Source organism: Paramormyrops kingsleyae, chromosome 7 (genome assembly GCF_048594095.1).
Source record: "Paramormyrops kingsleyae isolate MSU_618 chromosome 7, PKINGS_0.4, whole genome shotgun sequence".
In the NCBI taxonomy this organism is placed as follows: domain Eukaryota; kingdom Metazoa; phylum Chordata; class Actinopteri; order Osteoglossiformes; family Mormyridae; genus Paramormyrops; species Paramormyrops kingsleyae.
The window spans coordinates 18,045,816-18,067,923 of NC_132803.1; the positions used below are offsets into that span (position 1 = coordinate 18,045,816).

A 22,108-nucleotide genomic window follows, 5' to 3' on the forward strand; every position below is an offset into this window, starting at 1 on the left:
TCTCTTGTGGCTGGATAGCAGACTCCAGTTCCTTTCTTGTCACAGAAGGGCAGGGAGAAAAGGAAAGACCATGGGGGGACCCTGTGATCGTGACCTTATCAAGTGTGAAGCCAAGAGGGGGCGGTTGGGGAAGCAGCGGCTGACAGCTGGCAGGCGAGAGGAAAGAAGGCCCGTACATCATTTGGGAGGAGCTTTCTGGTGACTGCTCTGAGAACGGCAGTAATTAGCAGCTTCCTGTGCAGTTTTGTGTATCCCTGGCTATGCAACCGTTAGGTCATGTGATGCATGTCATTTGTAGGTGCAAGCAGCTACAAATGAAATTATTACCCATAAGCCTTCCATACCACGTCCACAGTGCAGTGTCATGGAGAGCCTGGAACCCCTCCCAGGAAACACAGGGCATGAGACAGCAGAACACTTTGGAGCAGGTGCCAGCCCATGGCAGGGGACACACAATATGGGCACATTTTAGGGAGACCAGTGCATGAAACTGTATGTTTTCTACTGAGTCTCTGGGTGAAAAGCCATGCAATATGGGGATAACATGCAACAACTCTGGCGGTGTGAGGTGACAGAGCTACCGAATGAATCACGGCGATGATGATGATTCTCTGTGGGTATGAACTGGCAGGTGCCAGAGTCATGGTGAATCAGGTTGGATCAGTATTTGTTACTGGCAAGGTAGATGGCATTTACTCTTCACAAGAGAATATGATGAGGACATGCTTGGGTAATTTTATATTTAGAAGGGATGCTTTTGATTGGCAGAACACCAGAGGAAATAAGTCTTTTAATCCAGGTCAGAGCAATTCTGTTGGAATTTAAGATATTTATTTAGATATTTTAAAATGACACTCATTGTGGAATAAATACATCCATTGTGAATGTTGTAAAATGAAATGAGATTTTATTTTGCCGTTGATAATCGAATATAATGTATATAATAAAAATTCAACGAGGATAGAGATCCGCATCAGGTTTGTGATGCCGACTGGACCTGTCCTCAGTGTTCAGGATCAGGATATAGATAATCTGTGGTGTGTAGGAGGCAAATGGGAGGCTCTGAGTGCCTCGGATGTGGGAGATGAGGCAGAAGGGCAGCGTGCTCACTGACAGGATGACAGTCTTCACCTTTCAGGGTCTGTGTGCAAAGCAGCTGGCACTGTGCAGAACTGTCAGCTTTAAGCTGTAAAGCACGCCGTGTGTGTGGATATACACACATCTCTGATGGTGCTGGGGTGGTCTTTTTTTCTCTTTTTGTCTTTTTCGCTCACTCTTTCCGGCAAGTTCTGATTCCATCTTTGGCTCATGATTAGAGCAACTCCTGACCCAAATAACCACACCTCTGTCTTTTTTTTTTTTTTTTTTTTTCTGGAGCTGATAAATTCCATGCCTGTGCTTGAATATTTTGGGTGTGTGTTTTTAATATTTAATGGAAAAAGTCCATTTAATAATATAAAGTTAACCAACATAAAATGACTATCAAAATGCAAGGAATTGAAAACGGGAAGAAAACGTATGTAGACCCTTGGACCAGCATCCCACCTTGGAAATTGTTTCACAGTTTTTGAAGTCAACACCGAAAGGAATGAGCCAGATCATAATTATGGGGGTGGGGTGAGGGAAGGGGGGGGGGCTCTGGAGTTCCAAAGCCTGAACAAAAGCCACTGTTAATGCTTCCATAAGCAGCTTTATTAGATTTAAGTGGGATCAGTAGTAGAGTAACTGAGGGGAGATGGTGGCGCCCAAGCATTAATTCCTTCTGAATGGAGAGTTCAGAGCGCCGGGCACGGAGGAACGCCCCAATGCCAGGCTCTGTGCAGCATGAATGGACCATTGTGGGATCTCCCGTTGTGCAGCGCTGCTGCTCAGCGTAGGGTGTCCTGTTACCAGCAGTTTGAGAGCAGCATGAATAACTCATGGGCCTCGGCATGTCCGCAGGGCCACGCACACGCTGCAGCCCGTGGTCTGCGGCCCGGGTCCGCCGGCAGGCGCCCTGTTATAACTCTCCCCTCAGATTGGAAGCTCTCAGTCAAAAGTTGGGCATTTCTGAAGGGACGGGATGAAGTTCTCCGCTTTTATGAATGCATGGTATGCAAGATAGAAATAATGGATGGAACCGCTCCTTAGGGACGTTGATCACATTACAAACTTGCGTATTTAATTACATCAAATTAAATTATTAATTTCCTCCAAATTATTATCTTGTTTGGGTTAAGATGAATGAGCCCTAATTCGGATGGTGAAAACAAGATGAGGACCATATTTCTGATGTAGTCATGAGCTTTGTTTTATCACTTTTTAAAGATTTAATATCAGGATTTTTTAATCATGGTTAAGTGTAATATGCTGTATTAAATTAATATATATTATGCAATGTATTTGGGCCTGTATTTAGTAAATTTGTCTAGGGTCTTTATGGGTCTATAATACTAAAGCCTAAAGCTACCACAACACTGAATAAAATCTTAGTGAAGAAAAAAAGCTTACTGGAAACTCAGAAAAAAATATGCAAGTATTCTTTGGAAAATATGAGAACTTTTGGATAAATTTGGGCAAGCTCAGATAATTATCCTCTTTTGGTAACATTTTATCTTTAACTGATAGCCTAACTGATAGCCTAAGTGCTAATCTTACCACTGTGTGGTTTTGAGGAAATACAACCATTATATTTTCTGCTGGTTTGGGTTTGGGTGTTTTTGAGGAGGGAGTTGTCTTGTTTTGCTGTAGGACTTAACCTTTCCTGGGTCTTATGTCGTCAGGGTCTAACCTGTTGGAAATGCAGTAGATCTGCCTTCACAACAGAGGTTCTACTGGTAACTGACTAATGACTCACTCACTGCGCTTCTGAAAATGACTTCCTTGTCCTTCCCTGTTGGAAACAACATCCAGTATTTGTACTAACAGACACTGCAAACAGTAGCACTAGGATGATTCAGGAGGCAATTTTTCGGTCAGATGTTAATTTAATCAGTTTTGTCTTTGTACAATAGAACACATAATTTATATGATGCAACAGCCAAAACAGATCTCGATTAATAGTTTAATAAAATACAAATAATTTATGTAATGTGCCTTCCTATCAAACTAAATGACAGGGACCATCTGTATGTTGGTGTGTGGGGTACAATTCATGTCACTGATGTGACCTCATAGCATAATTCAAGACGGAAAACTTACTTCAACCTAGTATGAGGGGAAAACCTTTTGAGAAACACTGGATGCTAAATCTAGACTATAAAATGCCAGAGAGAAGCTCAGTGATGAGCTTACAGTGCCCCCTGCTGTCTCTTATTGTAGACCCCCTTTGTCTTTTTAGTTGAGGTGCTTCCTCTTATCGTGCATTAGAAACAAACATAAACAGTCCTGTACTAACTGCTCTTCACTCAGCATTTTTCCTTGGACGTTGCACAGGTTAATAGCTAATACTCTATGGCACAGTTGAACAAGTCAAAGATTTATGACCTGGTCAGGGGCTCAGACAGTGGTGGAAGTATCCAATTATACCAGAGTTTCTCTGAACCTCGCTCTTCCAAGTCGCAGGGGTTAGGGGCACAGGCCTCTTGCCATCTGGAAAAACCTTGTAAAATTTTTTTGGTCGTCTTCACGAGTGGCACAAAAAGATACTAGAAATGAGAGATATCTCATGAGAGGCTGCCGTAAACACATTTGGCATTATTGTGTCATTTATTTTAGAGTCCTTGCAGTGGAATATAGCCATTGTTATTGATTTAACTGATTCACAATTGTACAGTACAATGGCAGTGAAATGTTATTGTGGCAAGACAGCTCTGTCATTATGCATAAACATATATGCTATAAGGAAAGTAACAATTATGCTGTAAGTTAAGATAAATATTCAAATAGAGAACATTAAAGAACGATTATGTATGAGTATAATATGAAGTGTTCAAAGTTAGATGCAAAATCTTTCCACAGTATTGAAGTGCAAATGCAGTATAAGTGGCATTATTATCAGAATTTAAGACCATGTATCCTGGGTAAAGCAAACACAGAAACTGACAGTGATGACAGATGATAATGATTAAACAGAGTTTAAAGTTTGTATGACCTGAGGGGATAAAACTTCTCCTCAGCCTCTCAGTCCTGCCTTTATGGCTGTGATATCTATTATCCTGACTCACTGTCCAATGAAAATGCAGTAATTGTATGCTGAGTGTGAATTTAGAGATTGCTGTTGTGGTCCCTCCAGCCACGCTCATGCACAGAGGCAGTGGAATTGTCACAGTTTGAAAAACAAACTGTCTGTCTGAGGCTTCTTAAGCCCTTGTGGATTACTTTTCTAAATGTAGAAACAGGCCCTTCAGCTGCTTTCTGACACATGTGCTCAGACGCACACGAGGGTCTTTGTTGGTGGGTAATACTATGTCTACAGTACTTGGGGGTCCAGCCTGCATGATTAGCTGAAAGTCAGGAACAACCAAGGATGGGGAACCAACCCATTGCAGGGAGAGAGAGACACACACACACACACGCCTCTATGGGCAATTAACTCCAATTGACCTCAGCATGCTTTAGGATAGTGCAGGTGGGGGGAACCTCAAGTAGCCAAAAGAAACCCCACAACAACATGCAAACTGGCGGATACCTGAAGCCAGCTCCCAGAGGTGTGAGGCAACAGTACTAACCAGTGCACCCCCGTGCCTCGCTTTTGGTGCAGTCCGACATCGGAATGAGCTCACTGATGTTTTGTGCTTTTGATGTTGGGCTCTTGATGGGTTTCTTTTTAGCATCATTATTCCATTGGAATGTTATCTGCTTTGTGCTGCTGTTTCACTGACCCACATCGCCAGGTGTATTGCTGATCATGTTGAGAGGAAAGGGGGGGGGGTGTGGAATGAAGCTTTTTGTCGGTGTAGCCATTGTGTGCTGCAGACAGGTGGCTGCTCGGTGCGCTAACGCAGCAGCAGCAGTGTCTAGGGAGAGTGATGTGACACTTTGGATGGGAGCAGGAGGAGGCATAGGGAGAGTCGTTATCTTACTCAGGGAAAGCACCAGTAACCCAGTGGAATTCATCATGGAAGTCATCCATCTGTATTTAGATGTTCCGTGTAATGTCATAAAATTCCTAATTGACCTTTGAAATGTTTGCGGTTCACTGTGTTCACATCTGGATTCCCCGGGTTATTTTTATGGGCTCAAAAGGGCTGGTGGCTCAGGTGGTGGCCTGCAGTGAGAGGAGAGTTGAGATTAAGCAGCTTGAAGCCACTTAATTATCAGATGTATGTAGGAAAAGATAGAAGCCTTTGAAGTTTGTTGCACAGAGAGATCACGCATTGCCATGAATTAGGCATTTTGGATGATAAATTAATGATTTGGTTTGTTGTGCTGGTATTAATTTTAGTAATGTGGGCTAACATCCAATGGTGGAAACATGAGCCCACGTACGTCTTGTTCTGTGGGTGTTTCTGGGTTTTCATAGCCTTCGAGCCTAAACAGATAGCTCACCAGTGAGATCATGTCTGGTGTTTAATAATGCTGGTGATTGTTAAAGGAAGGACCTTCTCTCTTGGGCACGCCTGACCTTCTTTGATCAGGATGGGGAGTCCACCCTGCTCTCCTTGGCTGAAGGTTCCAGCAAACTGCTGGAAAATAAGCATAGATTGAGGTACTGTAGCGGATCTTTACATTAAGATGAAAACTCTTTCTGACATAAACCACAAAACATCCCCCACCCAGCAGAACAATGTTGATTTCAGCCAGCTATGAAATGCTCGATGATGGCTGCTATATACTCTGACGTAAACCACGGCCTTAACTGTACTGAATCAAATCATCATGAAAGACAAAAGCCTGTATGTCAGATTTGAGTTTCTGTTTATCCAAGAATGTAATGTGACCAGATTCATTGACCAATTTCACCAAAATGTCTCAACTGGTATGGTTTTGTCATGACGTCTAACCACAGATTTATGTTCATTGATACAGTATTTCAACTAAATGACTCTCTGATGTATATTTTTTATCATAGATGCCCCGATCCGAATCGGCATTGATCCAGACGTATTTGACGGATCATGTATTGGCCGTACGTGACCGATCCATGTCCGATATTTACTTATGTAGTTTTCACCAATCCATAATTCATGTTAAATCTATTTGTACAATGAATCACATGACAGCTCTTTGCCATTTTAGGGAGTGCTCCAGAAAGCAGGACTTCTTAGTTTGCTGGGTTAACTTAAGATGGAAGTCATGATTGTCCAATACGAGTTCAGCTGATGAACATTCCTATTAGACAATTTTCTAGCTTAAGTTAACCCAACTAACTGAGAAATCCTGCTTTGTGGAACAGCCCCTAGAGCTGCATGATGTGTGATAATTATATCGACGTCACATGTTATGGACATGCTGCAATCACTTCGCAAAGACTGTGATAGACAGCTGGGTTGCGGTTAGGCTGGTATTTGATTTTTCATGTGCTTATACTGCCCAGACATTATACTGCAATAATACAGCATTTTGATGGTATTTTCAAAGGCAATACTTTTCCAGTATTTTAAAATCTTTGCAATAAATGTCCCCACCATCGCTGCCTAATTTGGCAGACATGATTTCAATAGCATCATACCCCTCAAGAAATCAATAGAGTTCTAAAACATCTGTCCTGTGTCATAGGAAACAAAACCTAGTGAGCTTTGTAATTCTAATGATTATTTTTTTTTCAGGATTATCTATGTTAAAAGAATTAGCATAAAGTTTACCGCTGCTGCTTTTGCATGAGCTTTGCATGTGCTGTTTGAGCTATGCGTACTAATTCTCATACTTGCTTTTTGACTCATGGAACTTGTGGTGTGTTTGTCAGAAACTTAATAAAAATGACTGAGGAGGAGAAAAGCAATCGGGTATTTGTCACCATTCTGCTGTTTGGGAGTATTTTGGATTTCATACAGACTGTATTGAACAAAAGCAGGTGATTTGTAAATCAGTAAATTATGGACATACCAGCCAAGCCTTCATCTCTCTCTTTTTTTTTTTTTGCTTTGTAAATATTGCAATATTCACTGCAAAAAATTCACGTCACAATATTTGAAATTTTTCCATTATCATGCAGTCCTAGTTCATACTGATGAATTAGTGCCAAAATGTTTGTGCTCATGGGCGTAAATTTCATTTAAAAGTAGGGGGGGACAATAAATATAAAATTTCTCATGAGCAATTTTTGAAGGGGACACAAATAATACAGTCAAATTGTACTTATAAAGATATGTCCCCACAATGAAAAACTTTGCTTCTATCATTATTATTGTAGCATGGAGACTGCGTCATTATGGTTATTTTCAAAGGTTTTCTCAGGTTCAATGACAAAGCAGATTTTTCTTCAAAACTATTTATTGCATTGTTTGTTATGTTGTTTACAGTCAAGCCATCAACATACAATAAAATTTAAACATGACTTTAAATGCATAATAGAAATTGATTATACAAAAAAATACAGTGGGGTCAGTTCTGACGTAGCACAGTGCTCATTTAGTAAATGCACAGCTAAACAATATGCTAATTGTGGCCATTAATGTTAAGTTAACATTATGCCAAGTCGTCACAAATAAAACAATGCATGGGAAACGGCTTTGGCGTGTTAGTTGCAGTGCACTATGCAACAAGCTATTGTAAACAAGCTAACGTTAACTAGATGAGTAATATTTTAATTGCTAATATAGCAGATTCATGGAAAATTACATTGGTAATCATCATTTTTGCCGCAATTAATTTATGAATCAGTCTGCATCAACTACATTAAAGAGAATCGCTTTATTTAAAGTGAATAAAATACCCTACTTACTGGAGTTCAACATTAATTGAGCCGCAGCCACACACCTGACTCGTGTGTGTAGAGTAGGTGAGATGGACTGGGAAAGCAGGCAGTTGGCTAAACCACTGTGAGGAAGGGGAGGGGGAACTCAGCTGTTTCTAAATGCATTTTTTGCGTTTGTTTTTTTTTTTCTACTTACACAATTATTTTAGGTATACATACATATATTTTTCACAATAGTGCGATTTTTAAAAAATAATTATTTTGGGGGGGACAACCCTCGAATAGCGGGGGACATGTCCCCTCCGTCCCCCCTGGGATTTACGGCCATGTACACTCATCGTGGATCAATAAAATTAAAATTAAGAATGTAGGGCAACTAATTTTGGACCTGATTGTTATTTACATGGTTGAGTTTCATGGTCAACTAACTAATCATCTGAAAAAGTAGAGCACAGGGCTTTAAAGAATCAGCCTTTTATTATGGACGTCTTTATACACACAAGCTTCAATCACGCACTAGATCAGAAAAGTCACAGTAACATAGCTGGTCTTTTAGGTTTAACGAAGGCACTGCTTTCCTCAGATCTCCATGGAGAACGACTACCTTGGCCCCCGCAGGATCGAGGGTCTGAAGAAGGAGGACGCTGACTGGCAGAAGAAGGCCCACGCAGCCGTGCTGTCAATCCAGGAGCTCACTGTCAAGTATTTTGAGATCACTGCACGAGCACAGAAAGGTAATGCTAAGCCCCCGCACTGCAAGCCCCCGCACTGCAAGCCCCACCCACAGTGCATTCATCATCATGCCTTATGCAATCACAGTCATTTTTATCAAACATAAAGGGTACCAAACCAGAACTGTATCTATACCGTTTAAACACAGTACCTTTATTCTCACTGTCCTTAACTGTATAATGAATGCCTTGAAACTGTTGCATTAAGACTTAATTACATGGAAACATTTTTTTCTCCAACAGTCATAATATATTAGACACTAATTTTAGGAGAATGCATTTAAAATCCAAAGTCAAGCCGGATGTTTCACCAGTCAAGTCTGGTGATTTGGAGACGGTTTGTTTAAACAGGATGAGGACCTTAATGGTGGGATGTTATCCCAAACAAATAAAGCATTTCCAGTAATCTCCTGTGCAGTTTTGGTTAGGAATGGACCTTTGCTCCATGCTGCTGAAGTGTTATTCTCTCACTCGGCTTTGGTGCTCGATGTGATTGCATTTAGGGGAATATGCTTCTTTTTGGGCCCTTGCATATATGTGTAGTCTGTGACATTGGTAAAGGTACACAAATTTGCATATATTCACTGGTTTTGAGAGGAAGGGTTAAAAGCGCGCATGTCTGTGTCCATCTGCAGCCGTGTACGAGCGCATGCGAGCAGACCAGAAGAAGTTTGGCAAAGCGGCGTGGGCCGCAGCGGTGGAGCGCCTGGAGAGGCTGCAGTACGCCACGTCTAAGGAGACGCTGCAGCTGATGAGAGCCAAAGAGATCTGCCTGGAGCAGAAGAAGCACGCGCTACGGGACGAGGTACCTGCTACCCTCTCTGCTCTCCAGCCAGAACGCCAAGCTGTGGGCACCTGTGTGCAAATGTTTGGTTGTTCCTGAAGAGGAGGCTTTATTATAACAGATTTATTTGACCGCAGTGGTGCAGTTACAGGAGTGGTATCGAGTGGTCGGGTTAAGCACAGGCGCTCCCTGGCAAAGGCTGTCAGCTGTGCCCGCTCTCACAGATGCAGAGTCTGCGTGGCGGCGAGGAAGCCATGACACGGCTGGACCAGCTGGAGGCAGAGTATTACAGGCTGCAGCTGCAGCTCTATGAGATCCAGTTCGAGGTCCTCAAGTACGAGGAGCTGCTGCTGACAGCTCAGCTGGAGAGCATCAGGAGGCGAATGATCGGTGAGCTCCGCTCCATGGCCGGGACACCCCCAGCCGGGGGGAGCAGAAGGCTTTTATGTCAGCCATTATTCTTAGGGAAAAGTACAGCTGCTGTGTAACATTTACCCTCGTATACCCTGGACAGTTGGAAATATGTACTTTACCCAGGTCAAAGACAGACGTTTATGAGCCCTTGTAAGATTTATTATAATACCGGTAACATTGTAGTTTCTGTCTGCAGGCCTGCACATTGCGTTCTGGCCTTGTGTTTATGTCTGCACGAGTTTTCAGTTTCTTCTGTCTATTCCGGATTCCCCCTGCCAATGCGCATTTCAGCTGCATCACTGAGATTACTCTTAGCATGGCATTTGCATGTGTATGACAATTTAGAAAATAAATGTATGGTAATAAACAGAGAACACGCATATATCAGATAAGCCGTACAGTGGTGATTACAAATAGTCACAATAATTTAAAAAAAGGGTGTCAACACTTGTACAATCTGCTATCAGTTTCCGTTAGGTTGCAGGACTGAGGTTGTAATTAATGGATTAATAATGTTTATTATTACTTGTTTGGGTTTTTTTGGCATAGGGTTAAATGAACAAATAACGATTGTTCACTTGTGCGCCCGCTTTAATTTAGCTGTGGATTGGTCACTTTTTTCCGGCTATGTTGTGCGACAGAGAGACAGGACGAGGTGGTGTATTACGACACCTACGAGAGCATGGAGGCCATGCTGGGCATCGAGGACGCTTCAGCCGGCGTGCAGCCTCGCCGGGACGAGCTGCTCAAGCTGCAGCAGAGGGCCCGGCAGCTGGAGGCCAAGAGGGGACGCATCACTGCCAAGAAGGCCTACCTCAGAAACAAAAAGGTACGCCGGTGGGCAGCCATGCTCGTCGAGCCCCGGTGCAGAGGCGTAGGGCGACGCTGTGCAGTACGGCTACCTGAAATGTTTATGTTATATATGCACACACATATATACTGTATACACCGACGAGCCAAAACATTACGGCCACCTGCAGGTGATGTGAATAATGTTCACTCTCATAATATGGCGTGTGTCAAGGTCTGGGATATATTAGATGGTATATTAGACTGTCACAAGCACCTACAGTTAGCACAACAGCTTCGGAACTGGACCTTGGTGCATTGGAAGGTCCCCTGGGCCGAGGGGGTGGGGGGCGGGGGGCGGGTTTGGGTCCCAGAATGTTTTAGCTTATTGCCGGAAAAATCGGTGTCTTGTATTTTGTTTGGTTACTTATAGTTAAGGTTAGGGCTGGGTTGGAGTTAAGGTTGTCATTGCTGGGATTAGGGTATTTTTCCCATACAAAGATATGATTATAAGCATGTATATGTGTGTGTGCGTGCGTACTTTAACTATAAATTTGGCAGCCAAATTAATAAAAATAGGAATAATTTTGGCATTATGGAAAAATGAAAATGATGATCTAGCTCTATGTAGGGAAGGTGATTTAGTATAATGTGAAATGTTTATTAAGGGCAGATGCAAGAGGCTGCAGTCTGTGGAAATGACTGTCGATTCACCATTCGACAGGATGATCTCACAGCGATGTCTAATCTGTCCTAGAGCAAGAACAAGAGTTTTTCTGCATCATTCATTGATGTGATTTTTATTAATTTAGAACTTCAATGACAAAGCCAGAGTATGGTTCTAATATTCATTATAGAATGGCTTTTAATATCCACCCAAATGTTTTTCATTAATTCTTTCTTCTGGATAGACATTTCTTTTTATTGAAAATACCAAAAACTATGACCTGATGTTTGCCAGATGTATAAGTGTAGCATTTGATATTCCTACATAAGAAATTTACAAATGAGAGAAGGCCATTCGGCCCATCAAGCTCGTTTGGGGGACCCATCAAGCTCGTTTGTGGTATCATTTCAATTAACTTGAGAGAAACAGACTGAAAGTCTTTGACTTAATGCCCGCATTAATTTGTATGTTGTCAATGTAATGATAAATATGCTGACTTATATCAGCTTTTATTGATATTTACATGAAGCAGCAGCATTACTTTTTGACCTGTTTGCATGTTATTATCTTCTGTTGAAACCACAACAATAATAATAATTCACCCTCAGTTCACCATAGACTGTATAGTGTAAAAAGTAAAGTATTTTTTCTTCTAGTATTTTCAGAGGAAAGGTAGATGGGGGTCAAGGTGAAGTGCTATTGTTAGATGGGGAACACCATCATAAACAGTGTTAATTTTATTTTAAATGCCAGGGCAAATTCGCCCCCCTCAATGTCAAACTCCTTCCAATGCCACTGATCCTCAGTGTCTTTTTTATGCTAATGTGCCTTTTCTTTATCAGGATATCTGTGTTATTAATCACAATGAGAAGATACAGCACCACCATGGCGGTCAAGAAGACCACAAATCCCAGCAAGCCCTGCAACAGGTGTGTCCCTGTGTTAAATTATACATCCATCTTGCATCATATCCAGTACAAAGTGGGTGAGCATACACACGCACGCCTATTAGCCTAACTGCATGTCTTATACTGCGGAATGAAACCAGAGTAACCAGAGGAAAAGCTCATGACACAGGGAGGACATGCAATGGGCACAAAAAGCAGTGAGAGGATTTGAGTTCTTAACACCGGAAATGTGAGGGCCTGTCCCTCCTGTGGATATTTTGGAAACAAATTACAGCAACGCCTTACCTTGACTTATTTTATTTCCATTATTTTCAAAGGAAAAAATAATGTTGCCATCTCAACCCAAAAAACCTCAAACGAATTTTACATACATGTGATTCATTAACAGATTCATGTTCCTTGGCTGGAAACTGCTCTGTCAAATTAATTGGTGCCTAAAATGTTTCTATACATAATATAACATGCTAAAACTGTAATGTTGAAAAATCTTTTTTTTCCCCCCAATAATCCTTGGATGAAAAATGTTATATCAAGAAAATGCGTTTATAAAATTTTGGTATCATTAGTCAAGACCAGTTATAGTGGGGGAAAACGTTAACTGTATTACCATAAATTGGAGGTTTGCCGTAATACAAACTTATTTATTAAACTTGGTTGTCTGTAGCATGACACAAATGGAAAAGGGCATGTTTTTGCCTTTATTTCCTTGCTGTTAAGTCCCCTTGAAATTTCTTTTCTCGTAAGTTCACTGTGTACATTTTCCTTTCCATAAGTCATTTTGCCTGTTTTGGCACAGTTGTGACATATTACAAAAATTCTCTGTGGGGAACCATGGGAGGAGCCCAAGAGTTTAAGCAAAAATTTAAAAAAAACTGTTAGCTAATGTACTATTTTGGCTGGTCACCATTTTGTAAATTGCAGTTGGCAGTGTGAGTTAGTGGTATTATATATGCTGGTAACATTAAATGTGAGACATTTTGTAACAGTCGCTAAAGTCTTTTGTTGGCGTGTTAATCAGAACTTCTGAACTTTTCTGTCACTGTTGCTATTGAATCAGCTGCCTATCCCTCATGAGAAAGAAATGCAGGGTCACCTGACCTGTAGACAAAAACATGGTGTTCTTCATCATTTGAGCCTCTCTCCATCTTCCATGCAGAGAGAGCTGAAGGAGGAAGAAAAGAGGAGCACCCGGGTCAGTCAGGAGAGGCAGACGACGCTGGACCGACTCCGAAGCTTCAAACAGGTCAGGCCAGGCTGCAGGTTCACTCTCAACAGCTGTGTGGTGGAAACATCTGCTGTATTCTATGCTCTGGGTGAAGCATCCATAAAACGATAGCATGACCTCGCTGTTTGTTATACTAATACATTGCCTGGCCAATAAAAAGTCACAGTTTGAATTTAAAGTCAGCAAGTACTTAAGAGCCAGTGATTGGATCATTATTACAGCTCAGCAATGTTATGCAGCAATAAAGTGAAGTCAGCTGAGAACCTGAATCTACTGAATGGCCAGGTTTTTCTTTCCTAATGGCAATTCCAAAAAACTATTTTGAAAAATATTTTCCCACCCTGACTGTTTAAGGGTCTCCATACATGGCAAACAACAAAATTACAACAAACGGTCTAAAGCGCTTATAGACTACGCTGATGCTTTGAAATTTGAATGGGTTAGTTATAGTTCGAATATGAATTTTTCAGTTCATGTTCGAATATTGGGTAAAGAGTGACAGCCCTAAATCAAAGCAAAAGGTGCTCCAACGAAATATTAAAATGGCCCGGCAGTGTGTAAATGTGATTACTACCATTGTTGTAGGCAAACTGACATTAATTTTCATTTTTTAATTCAGATCAGTGTCTATTTCTGTATTTGACTCCTCTGTAGCGGTACCCCGGACAGGTCGTACTGAAGTCCACCAGACTCCGGTTGGCGTATTCTCGAAGGAAAAGCGCTGGGACCCCCACCAGAAACGTGGACCTGGACCAGCCCCAACCACTGATCACAGACGTTCAGTCGGAGGAGATGACCCCAGTTCCCGAGCTTGTAGAATGCCCCACCATTCCAGTTCCCCAACGAGAAAGCATTTCGTTACCTATAGGGGGCGCTGCCGCTCCTCATGCACAGCCAGTCACTTCCTCCCTGCCCACCATCCTGCCATTGGTAGGCGACGTCGCGGGTCTTACTTCCCCTGCTTCCTCTGGGCCCTTACCCCCACCTCCCCCCCCGCCGCCGCCTCCTCCGCCGCTGCCCCCTCCAGCCACCAAGGAGGGTGCTGGTGAGGGGCTGGAGGGGCCGGGCAGCCCCGTGCGGAAGCCCAAGGATGAGGGCAGGGAGGCCAACAAGGAGGCCATCGGGCCCATTTGCGGCCGCTTCTTCGACAGCAGCCAGCTGGTGAATGCAAGGAAGAAGCTGAAAAAGACCTCGGCGCTGGAGGCCTCCCAGCGGAGGAGAGGTAGGTGTTCTGGTGGCCATATTTACTCACATAGACCTTCATGTGCCACCCCGGTGCTCTGTTGGTTATCCTCGGTTTGGCTCAGAGCTGGGTAGTGGTCGCTCCCCTATCTCAATCCACCTGACATGCCCCTCCCACCCCCCACCCCGTCCCACAGCGAGCTCCCCAATGGACGAGGTGCTGGCCTCCCTGAAGCGTGGCAGCTTCCGCCTGCGCAAGGCCGAGCTGCGCGTTCTGCGGCCCGACCCAAGCCAGGAAGACGGCGACAACATCCTGGCGCAAATCCGCAAGGGCGTCAAGCTGAAGAAGGTGCAGCAGCAGGAGCTGCGTGACAGCCTGGGCGAGCTGCACGACGCCGCCGACCCTCTGACGCGCAGCATCCACGAGGCACTGCGCCGCATCAAGGAGGCGTCACCCGACTCGGATTCCGAGGACGAGGGGCTGCCCTGCACCGACTGGGAGAGTTAGGCCCATCCTGGCCCCCAGGCTGCTGTACTCTCCACATCATTAACATACACCTTCCAGTACCTGCCCAAAAGCCCACGTGGATCTCAGCCCTCGCACCTCATGTCTGGTAGTTTTAATTAGAAGTGAAGTTTGTACATGTTTGCTTTTTTTTTACGTATTTTGAATGCCTTTTTCATCTTTCGAACCCCTTCCCCCCCACACTGAGCCTGGTTGACAGCCGAGGCCAAACCCCCCAGCAGAGCGGCATGCCATGGAAGAGCCGGCGGTAAGCAGGACTGGCAGCCTGTGCCGCCTCGACTGACACGCTCACCGCTGCATTACTCCATGTTTTGTTCATACCCTGTATGTGAGATCAGGTGTCAGAAGAGCAGAAGGTGACAGCGGACTTTCTGCCGGTCACATCCAGCTGAGGCTGGCGTTTTTACACTACCCTTGGTGACATGTTTGATATATTCCTCTTCTGTAAGTTTTATCTTTGTTTTTATGTCCATATTTACTGATTTCTTTTTGTGATTTATAGCTTTATAAGATCTTTCATTATGCGGGATGTGTCATCTTTATATTCACCTCGGCTTGTGTCCCCCCCCCCCCTCCCCGGCTTCTGAGTCGGGCCGTGGGGGATCAGTTTTGTTGCAATATGAACATTGGAGTTGGATTAGCGTTTTAAGGAGCTGAGGTTTTGAGAGCTTACTCTGGGGAGTCCTTGAAGATGCAAACCCTGTTACTGCCGCAATCAACACATAGTCCTTGTATTGAACTGTAAGGTGTTTGGTCAGTCAATGCCCTGCATCCCAAAGCGGGGACACCCCCCTCTCCCCCACACAATACCTTTGATGACCTGCTTTGTTGTATCCTTTCCATTTATACTCGCCATTTGCTGGTCTTTGTATCTGCCACATATTGCCACATATTTAAGTTTGTCCATCCATTGCGCATGCTGGTTCATTTATCTCTTTTGCAGTTGATTAATTTTCTGACACCATCACCCCCCTCCCCCCCCCCCCGCCCCCTACCATGTATGTTTGGCCATTAGACTATTTTCTCCTTCTTAGGAAATATATACTTGATTTATGTTTACCTGTCAGCTAATTTACTCATTTAAATGCTGTCCGTGGGACTAATACTCAAATTTTTTCTCAGTATTAATATTTTTTTAATGTTTAAAACATAGACTAATCCAAACTATCATGCTGTCATTTTTGTGTGAAACAAAACGTTACAAATTATTCCAAATGAAAACAATCAGTTGTTGAGTACTTCAGAGGTATTAGCATTTTTGTGCTTCTACTTTTGTCCGGTATTACACCGCTGTCATCAAGGCTTATCATTGCAGAATATCATGTCAGCACAAAATGCAGGCTTTTCACCTGTCGTCAGTGGATTTGCTCTTCATTTACCTGTGTTGTTTATTTATTAAATACCGTGTCGGTCGTCTCTAACACCTTGCTGTGTTACAGTTCTGCCACAGAATACTAAAACTGTCAGACTGTCTTTGAATGCACTTTTAAATCCTTCACCAATGTCTGTACAAAGGCCTGGGGGGGGCCTCTGGTTTTCAGCTAGCTCTGAGTATAGTCACCCCCTGTCCACCCTTTCCAGGGGGAGGGGAGGGTTCTCCACTGTTGCTGACGAGGACCAGTGATTCACTCCTACTGGATACCAGAACCTGGCAGTTTCTGCAAAGACCAGCCTGTCTGTGCAGTGGAGACAGCTGGCTGCTGCTTTCCTTTGATGTTTGTGATAGCTGGAATGAAAGGACAGATCTGAGTACTATTGCATTTGAACAGTCAGTTTTTTTTGTGGAGATTCATTATATTCTCGCACTTTTTATCGTACTGGGATTTCCAGCCTAGGACACTAATACTGTTTGTAATACTGATTGTTATGCAATAGTGCCACATCCAGCCAATCCTAATACTGTAGAGCACGTGGATTTGCCGGAGAGGCCACTGGCTGCTTTCTCTGTGTAGTACGCACTGATTGGCCTTTAGGCTGAAGCCCTGCCCACTGGCTACTTTCTGTGTGTAGTATGCACTGATTGGCCTCTAGGCTGAAGCCCTGCCCTCTGGCTGCTTTCTGTGTGTAGTACGCACTGATTGGCCTCTAGGCTGAAGCCCTGCCCTCTGGCTTCTTTCGGTGTGTAGTACACACTGATTGGCCTTTAGGCTGAAGCCCTGCCCACTGGCTACTTTCTGTGTGTAGTATGCACTGATTGGCCTCTAGGCTGAAGCCCTGCCCTCTGGCTGCTTTCTGTGTGTAGTACACTCTGATTGGCCTCTAGGCTGAAGCCCTGCCCTCTGGCTGCTTTCTGTGTGTAGTACACACTGATTGGCCTTTAGGCTGAAGCCCTGCCCTCTGGCTGCTTTCTGTGTGTAGTACACACTGATTGGCCTTTAGGCTGAAGCCCTGCCCTCTGGCTGCTTTCTGTGTGTAGTACGCACTGATTGGCCTCTAGGCTGAAGCCCTGCCCTCTGGCTTCTTTCGGTGTGTAGTACGCACTGATTGGCCTTTAGGCTGAAGCCCTGCCCTCTGGCTTCTTTCGGTGTGTAGTACGCACTGATTGGCCTTTAGGCTGAAGCCCTGCCCTCTGGCTGCTTTTTGTGTGTAGTACGCACTGATTGGCCTCTAGGCTGAAGCCCTGCCCTCTGGCTGCTTGAGTGGCAACGGTGAGCCATCTGACAGGAGAATGAGTGTTCATGACCAAGCTCTTTAGGCATTCCTGCACTGTGCTGATTCCACATTGCGTGCATGGTGGTTGAATGTTTTGTGTGACATGGTTCCTCCTTTTTGGTAGAATTAAGTTTAAATCTATTTTTGAGTTTTCGTTCAGTTTACTTCATCCAGACTTCCAGACTGCAGACATATCCCGCCACGGTCTTACTCTTCTGCACAGCTACAGTGCCACCTACTGACAGAATTTGGATGGATTTTTTGTTTGTTTGTCCAGTCTGATTCTCAGGCTTGCTGATGTTGCTGTGGCTGCTTAGTTATTATTTAATACATACAGGTCTGAAAAGACACAGATCTATAGGGCTTACCAGCGTTCTGTTGCAGACTGAAGAGTAAATAATATGTTGTCAGTCTTTTGTGCTCAGTTTACTGTTTGGCATGGATCTTAAAAAGATTGTGGTTGAGTGAAGCAAGTAGGAATTGTAGAGTGAACTTGGGTTAGTGTATCTAAAGTGATCAATCATTATAGTTCCACATGGACACAGATTCCACTAGTTTTAAAGCACCTTTCCCAGCAGAACTTTGTCAGATAACAACAGCAAACCTGGAGCTGTAGTTAATAATTAGGCGCTGTGGCAGAAATGCAGTTCCTCTCTGCCCTTGATAACTGCAACTGCGGTTCCCTGTAAGGACTCCAGCTGTGATGATGCACAAAAAAAACTATTTATGTCATGTGATCCAGAGAAAATGGCAGTGTGTGTCCCTGGTCTGTTTTTTTAAGAATGGGTGATGGTTACCTGTATTTTAAAGGAGAATTCCCTTGATGACTGACTGTTGCAATACAGCATTTGCTTTGAGAGAATTACTGAGATTGATTGCAGTTAATATATCAGGTGTGTCCCAACAGAGTGTCATAGATTGCATTCAGAAATTGGTCGTATGTTAACCTCAGTCTGTTATTTTGTTTTTTGCTACTTTTTGAAGAGGGAGTCAAAGGAAAGATTGTTCCCAGTTAACCTCAGAAAATAATCTCACCAGAGACACTGCAATGAGCTATAAGAAGACAACAAATATAATGTATTATTATTATTATTATTATTTATTACTGGTAACTCCCGTATCTGCATTCCCTCTTGGAATTAATTGCTTTCCAATGAAATACCAATAGACTGAGGTTTTTAAATATAATAATAAAACTTGTGTAAATAAACATATCTATTTTACCTGCCCATTTCTGCTTATAATTAGAATTATATTTACATTTTGCTGCATTACTATTATATACTATATTATGCATTTCTTATTTCCTATTGAGCAGATTGCTTTTCTATGCTTTTGTGCAGTGACACTTTGAATTTTTAATTATATTTCCCAGGCAAAAGTTATATCTTGGCTAAGCGATGCTTATGCTTTTATTTAGTTTTTTTTCCCCCAAAAATGTACGTGTGGCGTTCACTTCTAATTCTTTCATTTATATAATAATTATATTTGTTTGGATGATTGTTGACATTAGATTTTCTTTTTTTTTTGTATTTTGTTTTTCCATAGCTTTTTATTGGGCTGCTTTTTGCATGACTAAGTACTTGGTCAGCATCATTACATTCGGTTCACATTATTTGTATGTTAATATGGTCATGTTGGTTTGGGCAGTGTGATTAAGCACAGCCCATTTAATCACCATATCTTTGCCGGACCTGTGCCATTTTGTCACATGTCTGATTTTGACATTTTCAGCATTTTTGAAGATGTTTTGGAAATAGAGGAGCTCTTGTTCCTAAATGTACTCCGTATTTCTGCAGTTCACTGGCTGACCACTAGTTGGTGCCATAAATGAAGGGTTGCGTTATGCTTGGGAAATATGATTTTATTCTTTGTTTGACAAGATGGGCATTATTGGGAGTTTAATTAGCCCCTCTGCTTTGTGCTGGGAACAGTCATTGTAATCAGAATAATTCAGGATGAAGGACACTTGCCTGGGTGTTCGCGTTGGCCTTTATTGGTGGAGGGCAAAGTTTTTCCAGTAGCGTGTGATGTGTGTATGTTGGCTGTAGGGGAAGGGAGGGGGCAGGATTGGGCAGAAAGGGGACTGCAGACCTGTAGACATACAAGTTCAATGCAATTCTGATTTCCCACTTTCATCTTATTAATTTTATAACCTAAAGGACCTGTGGTGCTTGAGGACCCCCCTGGCATTCCATAAATTTGTCCTATTCTGCCATCTGGTAATCTGGTCGTATTGTATTAAGTGTTTGGGCAGAGTAGCAGGGGTCCTGGAGGCTGTTGGAGCAACGGACACAAGGTGGGTTGCATATGGGACCAGATACGAGTTCTTTGCAGAGCACATGCATGCATGCTGTGGCAGCGTGGCTGTTTCCCCTAACTGCATGTCTGGGGAATGCAGGACGAAGCCCACATGATGTGCGCTCCGCAGACAGGTAGGGGCAGCTTTCAGACCCTCAGCACTGGAGGTGTGAGGCGGCATTGCTGTCCTGCAGTGCTGCACACAGTTACCATACCACTCTGTAGCATATGGAGTTCTGCTGTAGCATGATTGGTTCAATTTAAAAGTTTAAACTGATAACCAAGTTTCTGGCTACTCCTGTTTTTTGTATATTTTGTCATTGTTTATTTTATTTTATTTTATTTTATTTTATTCTGATAGTATGTACTTTGTTCATTGTGTGACTGTATGGACCACTCACATGTTTCAGTCCTCAGAGAAGACAAATCTTATTCATCTTAATTTTTTTTCTGCATAAGGAGTTTGCAGCGACAGTAATTTCACAGGCATCAGTGTGAAATAATCTAATACTGTATTTATATTAAGATCTTCAGTATTATTTTGGGCAGCACTAAAAGCCAGTGAAACAGTCTGTAAAATTACTATTGATTTTATTTTTCCTTTCTTTTGAATATATTAGCTGATCTGTGATATTTGCTGTCACAACTTAGTCTGTGAATTTGGCCTTTAAAAAAGATTTTAAGAAAAAAAACTGCTTCTAACTGCTTTTCTAATGTCCCCTTTTATAATACAAGTAGATAATTACATTTGTCCTGATAGATTCTTTGCACATTTTGGAATGTGCAAGAACAAACAGGTTAAATGTGTCTTAGGTTTGCCTGGTTTGCGCAGTGCGTAACTTACCGTGAACCAGTGTAAATGTCTGGAATGGTCCTCGGGCCACAATTTGACAACTGCTTTTGCATGCTGTGATTTTGAGCGCTTTTGGAAACACAACATACTGTATGGGTATTTGGAGGATCTTCTGCAGCAGCAGTTCCCTGGGTCACAGTGTAGATCTCCAGCCCACCGGTGTCCCATTAGGAAAGCAAATGTCCTTCATTTGGCAGATATCGATCACCCCCAGTTTATTTTTTCTTTGAGTGTGAACATTAGCATGACCGAAGTAGCACCAGTTAACATGAAGTCTGAAACTTGCACTGGAAAAAAACCGTATGGAGTGTCATGAAGTGAATGCCCATAGGTCGAATGAAGTTTTACTGCTGTTATTAACATTGGATAAACTCTTCATCCAGTCATTTGCTTGTTTGAACTGTACATCACATGCATGCAAACTGCTGGCTTTGCTTACTGGTAGCTAATCCACCTTATATTGAAGTTTTTTTTGTTTTTTTTAATTACAAATGTGTCACCTGTCACAGTGTTTCCTTACTGGTACAGCAAACCAAATTGATGATTTTGCCTCAGTACTGACTTACTGTAGATGCATAGAGGAACCTCACCATGGACCTAGTCCACCCATCCACATAGTGTACTGTAATTATTTAATTTTTGTTTTCCTGTATTTTCTACCTGTTTCTAAGCACCGTTCGTTGTGTAACTTTTTTTTTCTTCCATATTATAGTTTTTGTTGTTTAATCTCTGTTTCAACCAACACTAAAGAGTTGTGTTTTTTGTTTTTTTCCCTTTCCATTTAGCCAGCAAATTTTATTGTAGATATACATGGCTCACCTGGGATTCCAATGATTCAGTTCATGGTAATTAGATTAGCCAGTCACTAGATATGTGCAATATTATATTAATAAAAACTGAATAATAAACATACTTAAAAAAAATGTATATTATACTGTAAAGAAGTACTATTAAATCTTGCAATCACATTGAATTTATGTGAGAATAGAATGACAGGATTATTTATTGAATAAAGTAAATGCTAGCTACATTATTCAAATGGAAAAAAAATGCTTCAATGGTTTTGTTTGCCTTTACTCTGCCTATTCCTACAATTCTATTCCTGCTTTGTATTTTAATTTTTTTTTTCCCGCCAAGGTGAATAAAACCTTGTAAACCAAACAATTAAGTGAACTATTTTCTTCATTCTTTACTTAATGTACTTCACTGTTTAGGTGGTTTGCCTAAGTTGAATGTACTTATATGAGCTTGGACACCCTCCAAAATGTCAGACGGCAAATGTGTCACATATTTAGTGTA

General features: G+C 42.4%; 2 protein-coding genes across 2 annotated transcripts in view; one reads left to right on the forward strand and one right to left on the reverse strand.

The window, feature by feature from the left end:
• The window catches only part of jmy (junction mediating and regulatory protein, p53 cofactor), a 50,251-nt gene extending 28,278 nt beyond the window's left edge, over positions 1–21,973 (forward strand). Inside the window, exons 3-10 of the mRNA XM_023823154.2 lie at positions 8,361–8,511; positions 9,144–9,313; positions 9,517–9,682; positions 10,348–10,535; positions 12,005–12,091; positions 13,227–13,313; positions 13,950–14,517; positions 14,675–21,973. Coding sequence (XP_023678922.1) covers positions 8,361–8,511; positions 9,144–9,313; positions 9,517–9,682; positions 10,348–10,535; positions 12,005–12,091; positions 13,227–13,313; positions 13,950–14,517; positions 14,675–14,985 — 1,728 coding nt within the window. The 3' untranslated portion in view covers positions 14,986–21,973. The remainder of the gene's footprint in view (positions 1–8,360; positions 8,512–9,143; positions 9,314–9,516; positions 9,683–10,347; positions 10,536–12,004; positions 12,092–13,226; positions 13,314–13,949; positions 14,518–14,674) is intronic.
• The window catches only part of LOC111849875 (homer scaffold protein 1), a 60,386-nt gene continuing 51,037 nt past the window's right edge, over positions 12,760–22,108 (reverse strand). Inside the window, exon 11 of the transcript XR_002839652.2 lies at positions 12,760–13,232. The gene's annotated coding sequence lies outside the window, so the exon portion shown is untranslated. The remainder of the gene's footprint in view (positions 13,233–22,108) is intronic.